Below are 12,835 nucleotides of genomic sequence, written 5' to 3'. Positions count from 1 at the left end.
CATCCAAAGTTGTGGCAAAATGGCTTAAGGACAACAAAGGCAAGGTATTGGAGTGGCCATCACAAAGCCCTGGCCTCAATCCCATAGAAAATTTGTGGGCAGAACTGAAAAAGCGTGTGCGAGTGAGGAGGCCTACAAACATGACACAGTTACACCAGCTCTGTCAGGAGGAATGGGCCAACATTCACCCAACTTATTGTGGGAAGCTTGTGGAAGGCCACCCGAAACGTTTGACCTAAGGTAAACAACTTAAAGGCAATGCTACCAAATACTAATTGAGTGTATGTAAACTTCTGACCCACTGGGAATGTGATGAAAAAAATAAAAGATGAAAGAAATCATTCTCTCTACTAGTATTCTGACATTTCACATTCTTACAATAGAGTGGTGATCCTAACTGACCGAAGACATGGAATTTTTACTTGGATTAAATGTCAGGAATTGTGAAAAACTGAGTTCAAATGTATTTGGCTAAGGTGTATGGAAACTTCCGACTTCAACTGTATATAGGACAAAACACACATCACGACAAGAGACGCCACAACACTACATAAAGAGAGACCTAAGACAACAACTTAGCATGGCAGCAACACCACATGACAACAACATGGTAGCAACACAACATGGCAGCAGCACAACATGGTAGCAGCACAAAACATGGTACAAACTTTATTGGGTACAGACAAAAGCAAGAAGGTAGAGACAACAATACATCACGCAAATCAGCCACAACTGTCAGTAAGAGTGTCCATGATTGAGTCTTTGAATGAAGAGATGGAGATAAAACCTTCCAGTTTTAGTATTTATTTTTTTTGCAGCTCGTTCCTGTCGCTAGTTGTAGCACACTGAAAAGAGGAGCGACCCAGGGATGTATGTGTTTTGGGGACCTTTAACTGAATGTGATTGGCAGAATGGGTGTTGTCTTTAGAGGATGAGGGCTGCAGTAGGTATCTCAGAGAGGGCCGAGTGAAGCTTAAGAGGGTTTTATAAATAAGCATGCGACAGGTATACAGAGATGACCAGTTTACAGAGGAGTATAGAGTGCAGTGATGTGTCCTATAAGGAGCATTGGTGGCAAATCTGATGGCCGAATGGTAAAGAACATCTAGCCGCTCAAGAGTGTTTTCTGGTCTGTAGAGTTTAAACCACTTTGTAAGGTTCAGCTCACGCTATATGTCAGGATGGTCTAATGTACATTTTGTTAGCGAGTCTTTTTAAGACATCTGGCCAAAGGGGGTATTCCGTCATGCTGACATGAACTCTGAGCTCACTTGGGCATGGCTACTGACTGGGCACAAGTTTATATGAAAAGCAATTATCTCATTTAGAAGGCTAAAATCACATTGCTATCTTCACAAAAGTATTTTCATATTTAATCATATATTTTAAACAACATTTGATACATAGGATGTGTACACTTTCAGAGTTACAGTAACTTTGTCATACTGTCCTTAATGACATCACAAAATAATAAACCATATGACAGGATTGTTCTTTAGATCCTAACGGACCGTTCTTACCATTCCTGTCTTATGAATATTGTTCCAAAGTTAATTCTTTGGCCGTTAGAGTTTTTGGCAGCAAAGGTCTTCTGTAGATAAAGGAATTTCTTTCCCAATACTGCAGAGCAAGGAAGGAGAGTTTCTGCAAACTATTTATGACCGGCTGTTAAGTCATAAAACCGGCCCAACTCCCCCTCTCCTCTCCTGTGGGAGAGTGGGGGTCTGGCTATCTGTCAGCCATGTGCCAAGTTGATCTGGCACCTCTGATCCTCACCAAGGAGAAAGAGTCATGACACTCTATAGCACCTTACGGTCAGATGCCAAGCAGTTGCCATACCAGGCGGTGATGCAACTGGTCGGGATGCTGTCAATGGTGCAGCTGTAGAACCTTTTGAGGATCTGTGGACCCATGCCAAATCTTTTCAGCCTCCTGACGGGGAATCAGTGTTGTCATGCCCTCTTCACAACCATCTTGGTGTGTTTGGACCATTATAGTTCATTGGTGATGTGGACACCAAGGAACTTGAAACTCTCGACCCGTTCCACTTCAACCCCATCGATGTTAATGGGGGCCTGATTGGCCCTCCTTTTCCTATAGTCCACGATCAACTCGCTTGTCTTGCTCACATTGAGAGGCTGTTGTCTCGTTATTGTCCTAGCACCACACTGTCGGGTCTCTGACATCCTCCCTATAGACTGTCTCATCGTTGTCGGTGATCAGGCCTACCACTGTTGTGTCGTCAGCAAACTTAATGATGGTGTTGGAGTCGTGCTTGGCCACACAGTCGTGGGTGAACAGGAAGTACAGGAGGGGACGAAGCACGCATCCCTGATGGGTCCCAATATTGAGGATCAGCATCGCAGATATGTTGTTACCTACCCTTACCACCTGGGGGCGGCCCATCAGGAAGTCCAGGATCCAGTTGTAGAGGGAGGTGTTTAGTCCTAGTGTCCTTAGCTTAGTGATGAGCTTTGTGGGCACTATGGTGTTGAACGCTGAACTGTAGTCAATGAACAGCATTCTCATATAGGTGTTCCTTTTGTCCAGGTGGGAAAGGGCAGTGTGCAGTGCAATTGAGATTGCGTCATCTTTGGAACTGTTAGGGCGGTATGCGAATTGGAGTGGGTCTAGGGTATCCGGCATTATGGTGTTGATGTGAGCCATGACCAGCCTTTCAAAACACTTCATGGCTACCGACGTGAGTGCTACTGCGCGGTAATCATTTTGGCAGGTTACCTTAGTGTTCTTGGGCACAGGGATAATGGTCTGCTTGAAACATGTTGGTATTACAGACTCAGACAGGGAGAGGTTGAATATGTCAGTGAAGACACTTGCCAGTTGGTCAGCGCATACTCGGAGTACACGTCCTGGTAATCCGTCTGGCCCTGCGGCCTTTGAATGTTGACCTGTTTAAAGGTCTTGCTCACATCGGCTACGGAGAGCATGATCACACAATCGTCCGGAACAGCTGGTGCTCTCATGCATGCTTCAGTGTTGCTTGCCTCGAAGCTAGCATAAAAGGCATTTAGCTCATCTGGTAGGCTCGCGTCACTGGGCAGCTCGCCTCTGGGTTTCCCTTTGTAGTACGTAATATTTTTCAAGCCCTGCCACATCCGGCGAGCATCAGAGCCAGTGTAGTAGGATACAATCTTAGTCATGTATTGATGCTTTGCCTGTCTGATGGTTCATCTGTGAGAGAGAGAAAAGGGGGCAGTATGATGCTGGCCCTTCAGGCCAGGGTTCAGTGGAGATCGCTGGAATGAGGACACTAATAAAGGGGGTAGGCAGGCCTATATGAAATTGAGTTCTTCCTCTGTCTAATATTGACGCAGGCTTATACCTTATTGTCACTTCCTCGACTAGCACAGAAAAAAGGGGTTTGGTAGTGGGTTAATGAAGATATTTAGATTGTTGAAGAAAGGATAAAAAAAATTGGTTTTGTTTGGGATTCATGCATTCATTATTAAGAAGGGATTTTTTGAGATGACTTAGTCTTGAGTTTTTCTAGCGATAGTTCTACAAAATCTCATCATAAGACACTCCCAAATGGTTCAACTGGGAAATTAATTGAAGTGACCTTGTTCTTTTTCCTAGTTTTTTTTGTTCATACTATTCTGTAGGCCTATGTATAAGAGCACTCTTGCTTTTCTACCTCTTTTGCTTTTCTACCTTTTCTCACAGGATACTTCCAGGAAATATAAAAACATATATTGTGTGTCTCCAGCATAAAGACAATACAGTATAAGTTGTATAAAAGTGGACATTGATGAGATTTTATTGATCTGATAGGGCCTAATACAGATTTAGTTACATGTTTAAGGGTAACCACATGACCTGACTAGAACAAACTGGGCCCTAGTTCAACCCTTTAATTAGGTTCCATATTTTCTCCACTCCAGGTCACATCACATGGTCAGAAAAAACTTGGGTCCCTACAGGAAATATTTTATTAACTCCCTTCTTCATTTATACTCATCTGTACATGGATGATCAAACGTATCCATTCAGTCTAGGAGGAAAAACGTTGTAGTACTGTGGAAGTCACAGTACTTGGTTGTCACACACACACACACCAGAGTAGCAGTATTATCCTGGGGGTATTTACGTTTTATTTTTTTCATTCTGTTTTGGTCACAGTTCTCTAGGTTGTCCTTGAGACTGTGTAGTTTCATGTTTTATTAGTTGAATGTACAGGATACACATGGTATACACTGTCCAATGAAATGCTTACTTGCAGGTTCCTTCTCGACAATGCAACAACAATAAGAAATAATAAAATGTTTTAGCATAAGTATAATAAAATAATGCACAATTTATATTACAATATTTACACATGTATCAGGGAAGTGTACTGGCAGTATTTCCCTCATTCATGGATTTCCTAGATTAGTCTCTGTGGTTTTGCTAAATCCCTTTTATTATTCTGTCCCATTCTGAACTTCTGGCAAAGCCTCCTAACCTTTGTAATGTCACACCACATTAGTTCAGTGTATTAGTTGCATTCTCCACTTCTAACATTACACCAGTTTATATTATGTCATACTCCACATCATTTGTTTCTGTTAATTCTATGTCCTGCTTTCATTGTCAACAGTACCCCTTTCAGAGCTCAAAATGTTGCCACATAATTTATCCTTATGGAAACATATGGTCAGCATGGAGTTAAATTAAAGGGAAATGGCAGTGCCCTACTTGGCATATCAAGGGCACACACACACAGACACACATACACACACACACACACACACACTCAGAAACTCATACACTCACACACTACCCACTCTCACACAATCTCACATTGGAAGGTCCTATTGTTAGGCTAAGCCCCCATTTCTACATCAGTACCAACTGGCCTGGGAGCAGCTCATTCCCTGAACAAAACCTCCCTCTGTTTCAGTATGCAGCTGCAGCTTCCGAGATGCCCTAGTCAGATTCATGACCTAGTGTGGAAAGACTGGGACCCTCCAACATGAAGAGGGGGGACTATTTGTGACAATTATTGTTTTGATCTGGATGACCTCTATCATTAGATTTTGACTACCCTCAAGGTAATCAACCAGTCATTTTTACTGTACCAGTGGTTCTTTTCCTAACATGCCTTGGAAAATAGCTTGGCAGTCTGATGGATAGTCTTTGTTATTGCATTTGATGTCCCCCTCTTCAGATGGACTATTCCATTTCGCATCTGAAAAATCAGATAGTTGGAAAGAATTCTTCATGCCAGGGACTGCTGTAGCCCCAGCACTGATAATAGCAGAGAACACCTGACCTGAGGTAATATCACATTATTATATGTTTTGAAATGTAATGTACTTATATAGGCTTTATTATTTTCAATTATTATCCTTTCATTTTTAATTCCTTTCATAGAATTGTAATACAACATATCTTCATAAAGTCCTCAATGTATGTTGTATGCACATTCATTTCACATTCAATTACATTTTTCAGTCTTGTGCTTCATATGTTATGTTATTGATTTCTTCTTCTGCTATGATATCTTGTCAATATTTTATTCTCAAGTTAGCTCATCTCTCACCCCAAACTGTTTGCAAAGTCACTGTACTCATATGAAATGATAATGTATCCTTTTTTGCAGATAAGCAAATGGATCATCAGGAGCTGAAAGAACCCATGAAGGTCTCACTCATTAAAGGTGAGTGAGACCTTCTCTTTATTCTTATTACATGTAATTGGACAGATTATAATAACTGACCGGGATCTGTTAGATCAGTTCTGATGTCTCTAACCAGTCACCTCCTATTCTATTACTGACTTGTGCAAGTCATCCCGGACCTCGTTGCCGAGTGAGGAGGAAAGGGTCAAAGAGAGAGAGACTTTGTAAAGGAAAGACTGGGTGTGGAAACAGGACATTTAAGAGCTCACATTGCTATAAAAGGCATTGTGTTTAGGGCCACAGTTCTCTGGTTTCAAGTGGAATCAAACCGTAATCTTAAGGAGCCTTTAATACATTAGGGATCAACTCAAATGACTGTTAAATGACAGTATTGACATTTAGGTTGACAGGATTGACAACCAATTCTAACAAGAGAATAACATTTGAGAGAGGACACTGGAGTACCTTGTGTATGTTCCTGATGCATGTCTGTGAGTGAATCAATTGTGCATGATCAATTAATTAGTAATGCCACTAGTCACATAGGCTATACAGAACACATTGGCTATTCACCATAACAACAATAACACATTTGACTTTAGGGTTATCTTTTTTCCCAGTTTATAGTGTAAATCTCATCAGAGCTTTATATTATGAAGTTACCCTTCTAACATAGGAATCATTATACCTGCAGTACATTCTGTAGCTGTAATCCAAAGCATCAGGCCTAGACCAGAAGATTTCTTTGTGAGTGTTAATGTATACAAATACAGTACCGATCAGGGAATCATGAAGCCTCTGACTCAGTTTTGAATGGCTGCCACAATGGTAGCGGGCTTAGACATTAGGGTGGATTGAGCATGACGGCTATAGCCTTCAGCATGATGAGATGTAAAAATAGAAAAAGGGTTAGAAGGATTCTCATTGCATTCATTCTGTGGTGCCTATGAGGGAACGTAATGGTCGATGAACCAGCAAGTCGGAGAAATATTTTTAGACGTAGAAAGGAATATTCCATAGTTGTGTTTTTTCATCCGGCATCATTTGATGACACCAAATATCCCAAGAATTAATGGCCTACCATGATGTGTCAGTGAGAGATAAACCTTTAACATAGGGATGTCAACAAAAAAATACATTCCGGGGGCCGTGTTCGGTTTTTAACGAGATCCGGAGGGCCGCACTGAAAATTGGTTATATTTCCTCGTGGTCAGAATTTGCATAGCGAGCTGAACACAGTCAGGAAACGGTATGGTAGGTCCATTATAATTTGTACACAGTTTCAATTTGGTTTTAGTTATTTTAAATTAAATAGAGTTTTTTATTTGTATTTTTTTGGGCCCACAGGCCATATGTTTGACACCCTTGCTCTAACACATCCTGTTACTATCGGACACATTCTCTCACACACACAGCCTCTCTATCTCTCTCCCTCTCTTGCTTTCTTTCTCTCTCTCTATCTTGCTTTCTCTCTCTCTTGCTTCCTCTCTCTCCCTCTCTCTTGCTTTCTCTCTCTGTTTCTATCGCTCTCTTACAGACACTGACACATTTAACCTCACTCAGCTCCTCACGAAGAATCCATTTCCTCAGAGAAACACACACAGCGAAACTCACTCAGCTCCTGACATATGCTCCGCGCAAACATCCATACACACACCTACACACGTTCTTATGCTCATTCAGCCATTTACAGACATGCACACACATGCACACACACACACATGCACTCTCTCAGATAGAGGCCAGAGCATTCCTCCCTGTCTTCACACACAGTGGGAGGTCATGTGCCTGAACAGGGGGGGGGGGGCACCACCAGCCTCCAGCAGACTCTAAACACTGCTTTGTTTATGGACATTTATTAGCATAACTAACATCTCTGATTAGTTCTCTGGTGTGATGTCAAAGCTAATATTCCACAGTAACGTTTGCACATGTGTATTTAAATGAGCTAGCGAGTGTGAGAGGTTGTGTGTGCATGTATGTAATCTGAAACACCCATATTGTTAGTTTCTGCACTGATACAGTGTCTGCCACAGTGATGTCATAGCCCTCTGATATCTCCATTTATGGTGCACAGGCTCCATCTGTTATGGCGTCTTGTTTTGGCCTCTGCCAAATGCTTGATCTAGGATGAGGTCGACTCTTTTTACAGCCCTGGCAGATTAGAAGAAGAGTTTTAGCTGGGTTTTATTCCGTCTATTTTGAGAGAGAGTTATGCGTTGCTTTCTCTACGAGTCATCTTTTCGACCTATGAAACCATAGTCAGTAGAGGTCATTGCTTTGAAACTGTGAGAAATGTGATTACTTTGAGGGTACATCAAAGGGCTTGACTACTATAAGTGCCCGCTAATATAAGGGGACCCCAATACATGAGTTCAGATGACATTATTAATTATTCTATTTTTGGGATGTAATTAGTTTATGTAATAGTCAAATTTTTGGTTATCTTGGGAAATTATCTCACATTTCATCCATGGCTAAATGTAATCTGTTGGCAGGAAGTGGGGAGGCAAAATAGTCCAGAGAGTCAGACATTCAGTCAAGTTTGACATTAGCTTTGGAATCTCGCAAAGGCCTAACGAGGGTCATAGAAAGTACCAGACCACATGTGGCTAATGTCAGTCATTTATAATTTTATGAGAATATTTGTCCTCTTTTGCCCCTACTGTAGATACAGTGGATTGGGAAAGTATTCAGACCCCTTGACTATAGCCTTATTCTAAAATTGAATAAATCGGGAAAAACAGCAAAAACAGGCTTTTGAAATTTTTGCACATTTATAAAATATTAAAAACAGAAAGGCCTTAGTGTAAGTATTCAGACCCTTTGCTATGAGACTCGAAATTGAGCTCAGGTGCATCCTGTTCAGTGGTGTAAAGTACTTAAGTAAAAAGACTTTAAAGTACTAAGTAGTTTTGGGGGGTATCTGTACTTTACTTTACTATTTCTATTTTTGACGACTTTTACTTTTACTCCACTACATTCCTAAACAAAATAATGTACTTTTTACTCCTTACATTTTCCCTGACACCCAAAAGTACTAGTTACATTTTGAATGCTTAACAGGACAGGAAAATTGTCTAATGCACGCACTTATCAAGAGAACATCCCGTGTCATCCCTACTGCCTCTGATCTGGCAGACTCACTAAACACAAATGCTTCGTTTGTAAATGATGTCTGAGTGTTGAAGTGTGCCCCTGGCTATCCGTTAATTAAAAAAATATAGAAAATTGTGCCATCTGGTTTGCTTAATTTAAGGAATTTGAAATGATTTATACTTTTACTTTTGATACTTAAGTATATTTTAGCGATTACATTTACTTTTGATACTTAAGTACATTTAAAACCAAATACTTTTAGACTTTTACTCAAGTTGTATTTTACTGGGTGACTTCCACTTTTACTTGAGTCATTTTCTTTTAAGGTATCTTTACTTTTACTCAAGTATGACAATTGGGTACTTTATCCACCACTGATCCTGTTTCCATTGATCATCCTTGAGATGTTTCTACAACTTGATTGGAGTTCACCTGTGGTAAATTCAATTGATTGGACATGATTTGGAAAGGCGTACACCTGTCTATATAAGGTCCCACAGTGCATGTCAGAGCAAAAATCAAGCCATGAGGTCGAAGGAATTGTTTGTAGAGCTCCGAGATAGGATTGTGTAGAGGCACAGATGTGGGGAAGGGTATCAAAACATTTCTGCAGCATTGAAGGTCCAAGAACACAGTGGCCTTCATCATTCTTAAATGGAAGAGGTTTGGAACCACCAAGACTCTTTCTAGAGCTGGCCCCCAGGCCAAACTGAGCAATCGGAGGAGAAGGGCCATGATCACGGACGTGACCAAGAACCCAATGGTCACTCTGACAGAGGTCCAGAGTTCCTCTGTGGAGATGGGAGAACCTTCCAGAAGGACAACCTTCCAGAAGGCCAGACGGAAGCCACTCCTTAGTAAAACGCACATGACAGCCCGCTTGGGGTTTGCCAAAAGGCACCTAAAGACTCTCAGACCATGAGAAACAAGATTCTCTGGTCTGATGAAACCAAGATTGAAACCAAGATTGGCCTGAAAGCCAAGCGTCACGTCTGGAGGAAACCTGGCACCAACTGTACGGTGAAGCATGGTGGTGGCAGCATCATGCTGTGGGGATGTTTTTCAGTAGCAGAGGCTGGCAGATTAGTCAGGATCGAGGGGAAGATGAACGGAGCAAAGTACTGCGAGGTTCTTGATGGAAACCAGCTCCAGAGCGCTAAGGACCTCAGACTGGGGTGAATGGGTAACGACCCTAAGCACACAGCCAAGACAATGCAGGAGTGGCTTCGGGACACGTATCTGAATGTCCTTGAGTGGCCCAGACGGAGCCCGGACTTGAACCTGATCTAACATCTCTGGAGAGACCTGAAAATAGCTGTGCAGCGACGCTCCCCATCCAACCTGACAGAGCTTGAGAGGATCTGCAGAGAAGAATCGGAGAAACTCCCCAAATACATGTGTGCCAAGCTTGTAGAATCATACCCAAGAAGACTTGAGGCTGTAATCCCTGCCAAAGGTTCTTCAACAAAGTACTGAGTAAAGGGTCTGAATACTTATGTAAATGTATTAGTTCAGTTTTTTATATTTTATACATTTGCAAAAAATTGGGTATTTGTCATTATGGGGTATTGTGTGTAGATTAATGAGGGGGGAAATTATTTTATCAATTTTAGAAGAAAGCTGTAACGTAAAAAAATAGGGAAATGTCTCGGGGCCTGAATACTTTCCGTGTGCACTGTAAGTCTCCACCCTGTCATGTTGGTCTGTCCTCTGCTGAACACTGTATTTACCTCCATTCCTTCCCAGATGAGATGAACCGATCCAACATGGGAACAAGTGACTCAGAGAAAGTCATCAAGCATCTGAACGAGGAGCTTCATGAGGCCCAGGAGCTCTCCAACACAGGAAAACTGAAATGCATGGAACTGCAAGGTAATGGAAAAGCTTTGGGAATGACACTCACAGAACAGTGGATTATAATATAATAGTAATATATGCCTTTTATCCAAAGCGACTTACAGTCATTACCCAATACTGTATAAAGTGAAAAGAGCAGGCACAAGCATACACACCTTCACACAACAGCTGCAGCAGTGAATGTTCATAGTTAACTTATTGTCTTATTTGTGTCATACATTATAGGTCTCCTGGAGGAGGAGAGGAGAGCCAACAAGCAGCAAGCTGACGAGTCTGCAAAACAGTTGAAACTCCTACACGGTAGCTATAGACCAAAGTGTGTGTGTGTTTGAAGTTGCCTTCGATCTTCCTTACTGGAATTACTTTTGGGGTGTGTGAGAAATGTGTAGGAATGTGTGTGGGTAGAGCTGGGTTTTTGTTTGTATGCGTGACTATTCATGAATCTAGGCTACTGTATATGTGGTTAAAGTTTGTGTAGTTGTGTTGTTGGTTCAGTCCTGTGAGATAGAGAGCTTCACCGCCTTTTGGATGTCTTTTGTTGGTGCAGTTCTGGACTGGCCTTGATTTCCACATCCAAAGACGTCTATGTTTGGTTCAGATTTTGTCCGAACTGGACCAGCCTTGATTTGGCCCAAACATAGACGTCTATAAATTACATATTTTAAACTTTCATTCAGAACCAAAAATGAGCTTCATTTCAACGTCTGGAAAATCGCTTTCATTCAGAACAGTGATGAGGATGTGACTAAGAAGGTGACCAGCGCTGTGGAGAGGGTGACGTCTGACTACCACTCCGGTTCATCCTCAGATGAGGATAGTGGCCTCAGGGAAATCGCCACACATAGCAGGTGATCTACCCAGCTGCTCCTTTGTGGCGTCCTCCAGTGCCCAAGCAGAAGAAGATGGGGCCCGGTAAAGGATATAACGGCCCTCCACATCCTCCTCACTATTTCTTCAGACCCCAATGCAGACCCACCCAGCCCTTCGGACACAATGGCTGGGTTCTGCCTGGCCAGAGACGGGGGCATGGATACTGGGGTGGCACTCCAGGCCTGACTTACTGTTAGGGACCACTGTAGCAAGTGTTGACGTTAGTATTAGCCTTTTCCATGTGCCCAGGTTTCCTGAGCTGTTGAGGGTAACCACTAGAGCAAGCAATAGTTCATGGGTGGCAGGTAGCCTAGCGGTTAAGAGCGTTGGGCCAGTAACTGAAAGGTTGCTGGTTTGAATCCTTGAGCTGACTAGGTGAAAATCTGTTGATGTGCCTTTGAGCAGGGCACTTAACCCTAACTGCTCCTGTAAGTCACTCTTAGACAGTCTGCAAAATGACAAAAAATGTAAAATGTCAACAGAAAATGTACCTGATTTCAATGTATTTTAAACATGGAAAATATATTTTGCTGGGGCAGAACAGCAAAGACCAGCCCTGATATAACTCTTCTCATTCTTAAAAATTGTCCACTGTCTTCTGTGTGAGCAGGCCAGCTGCGACAGCTACAGGACGAGCTGGGGGTCCTTAGAGAACAGAAAGACAGCGCCTCCCTGAGTTCACAAGATGAACTGCACAGATCCCGAGAAGAAGTGAAGACGCTGCGTCGCACCCTTGATGCTGCCACCGCCGATTGGAAGCGGGAGGTCTCTACGGTCCAGGGTAACCTAGCAACCGTCTCCAAGGATATGGAGAAGTGGCGAGAGACAGCCAGCAAGTACGAGCGTGAGATTAACGGCCTGCAAGGTGACCTACAGCAGCAGAGCAAGCAGTGGCAGAAGGCTGCCGAGTCACAAGGTACCAGTGGTGTAAAGTTCTTAAGTAAAAATACTTTGAAGTACTACTTAAGTCGTTTTTTGGGGTATGTGTACTTTAATTTACTATTGACATTTTTGATGGCTTACTTTTACTTCACTACATTCCTGAAGAAAATAATGTACTTTTTATTCCATACATTTTCCCTGACACCCACAAGTACTTGTTACATTTTGAATGCTTAGCAGGACAGGAAAATTGTCTAATTCACGCACTTAAAGAGAAAATCCCTGGCCATCCCAACTGCATCTAATCTGGCGGACTCATTAAACACATGCTTTTTTTATGTCTCAGTGTTGGAGTGTGCCCCTGGCTCTCCAGAAAATCGTGCCATTTGGTTTGCTTAATATAAGGAATTTGAAATTATTTATACTTTTACTTTTGATACTTTGGAATATTTTAGCAATTACATTTACTTTTGATATGTAAAGTATATTTAAAACCAAATACTTTTT

At 42.1% G+C, this 12,835-nt stretch overlaps 1 protein-coding gene across 2 annotated transcripts in view; it reads left to right on the top strand.

The window, feature by feature from the left end:
* Positions 1-5,007: 5,007 nt before the first annotated feature.
* slmapb (sarcolemma associated protein b) overlaps positions 5,008-12,835 on the top strand; it is a 15,674-nt gene continuing 7,846 nt past the window's right edge. The window contains exons 1-5 of one of the 2 annotated variants that reach the window (XM_029723788.1): positions 5,008-5,277; positions 5,603-5,659; positions 10,466-10,591; positions 10,802-10,876; positions 12,057-12,362. In XM_029723788.1, the coding sequence (XP_029579648.1) occupies positions 5,611-5,659; positions 10,466-10,591; positions 10,802-10,876; positions 12,057-12,362 (556 nt within the window). In that variant the 5' untranslated portion in view covers positions 5,008-5,277; positions 5,603-5,610. The remainder of the gene's footprint in view (positions 5,278-5,602; positions 5,660-10,465; positions 10,592-10,801; positions 10,877-12,056; positions 12,363-12,835) is intronic. The other variant, XM_029723787.1, reaches the window with a different exon arrangement.

This window comes from Salmo trutta, chromosome 30 (assembly GCF_901001165.1).
Source record: "Salmo trutta chromosome 30, fSalTru1.1, whole genome shotgun sequence".
Taxonomy (NCBI): domain Eukaryota; kingdom Metazoa; phylum Chordata; class Actinopteri; order Salmoniformes; family Salmonidae; genus Salmo; species Salmo trutta.
Note: the sequence above shows the minus strand (reverse complement) of the source record. Positions and strands in the feature narration are given on the sequence as shown.